Source organism: Sinocyclocheilus anshuiensis, unplaced genomic scaffold, assembly GCF_001515605.1.
Source record: "Sinocyclocheilus anshuiensis isolate Anshui unplaced genomic scaffold, SAMN03320099.WGS_v1.1 scaffold3935, whole genome shotgun sequence".
NCBI classification, from domain to species: Eukaryota; Metazoa; Chordata; class Actinopteri; order Cypriniformes; family Cyprinidae; genus Sinocyclocheilus; species Sinocyclocheilus anshuiensis.
Genome location: NW_015557061.1, coordinates 13,300 through 14,186, shown reverse-complemented (window position 1 = coordinate 14,186; position 887 = coordinate 13,300). Strand labels below are relative to the sequence as shown.

Here is an 887-nt window from a genome sequence, read left to right as displayed (position 1 = left end):
GTATTACATTCGAAATTACATTTACATACATAGTAATTAAAGAAAAATTATTTTCAAGCTGTTGGCAATGCACAGTTGGCATGTGTAACAGTTGCCTGTGTATTTGATAAAGACAGTAATTGCACACAATATGGACACTTGATTGTTTAACATACTCCACACACACACACACACACTCACACACACGCACGCACACACACATTCTCAGATATTTCGGTCCTGTTGAGTGTTGACCCGCCTGAGCCTCTGAATCCAGAGTCTGATTTATTCTCTACTTAACATAAATCACTTGTTTACCGCCAATGTAAATTTCAAACAAATCCCCAAAGCGTGAGTGATGAAGGGCTGGGGCTCGTGCAGCATGGAACACGAGTGTCATCGGTTCATGATGTAGTCAAATGCGTGGTTCGCGTCCGATCGCATTTCAAACGAGTCTTTGCTACATTTAATCAGATCAGCTTTGATGGTCAGTTCATGCAGCACAATCTCGACAGTACGATGGCAGCGAATCTGGCTTTAAAGTGGCTCTCCACGTGAACTCAAGCTCTTGACAAATGTTTTGACTTAATGAGATTTGCAATGCAAAACTCGGCTTTGAGATGCGCTCGCAGAAAATAACGGCCGTGAGAAAGTAACCATGAGCATATCATTTTACCGGCCGTCATCTGCTGTGATCCCAATAAACACATGTGCGTGTGTTTCATGATTTATTAGAGCTAAACACAGCTGCAGAGAGACGAGCTCACCTTATACCCGCCGCTCGTGAGTCCCGCGTTCCGCTTCGCCAGAACACACTTCATCCGCAGGAAGAACGAGCGCTCGAGCTCCAGCTCTGCAACAGATCAGAAGTGAGTGAGTGTGTGTGTGTGTGTGTGTGTGTGTGTGTG

The 887-nt window shown here is 44.8% G+C and overlaps 1 protein-coding gene across 1 annotated transcript in view; it reads right to left on the bottom strand.

The window, feature by feature from the left end:
* Positions 1-887, bottom strand: part of LOC107676491 (single-minded homolog 2-like) — a 12,723-nt gene that overhangs the window by 7,135 nt on the left and 4,701 nt on the right. The window contains exon 5 of the mRNA XM_016471048.1: positions 747-832. Within this exon, the coding sequence (XP_016326534.1) occupies positions 747-832 (86 nt within the window). The remainder of the gene's footprint in view (positions 1-746; positions 833-887) is intronic.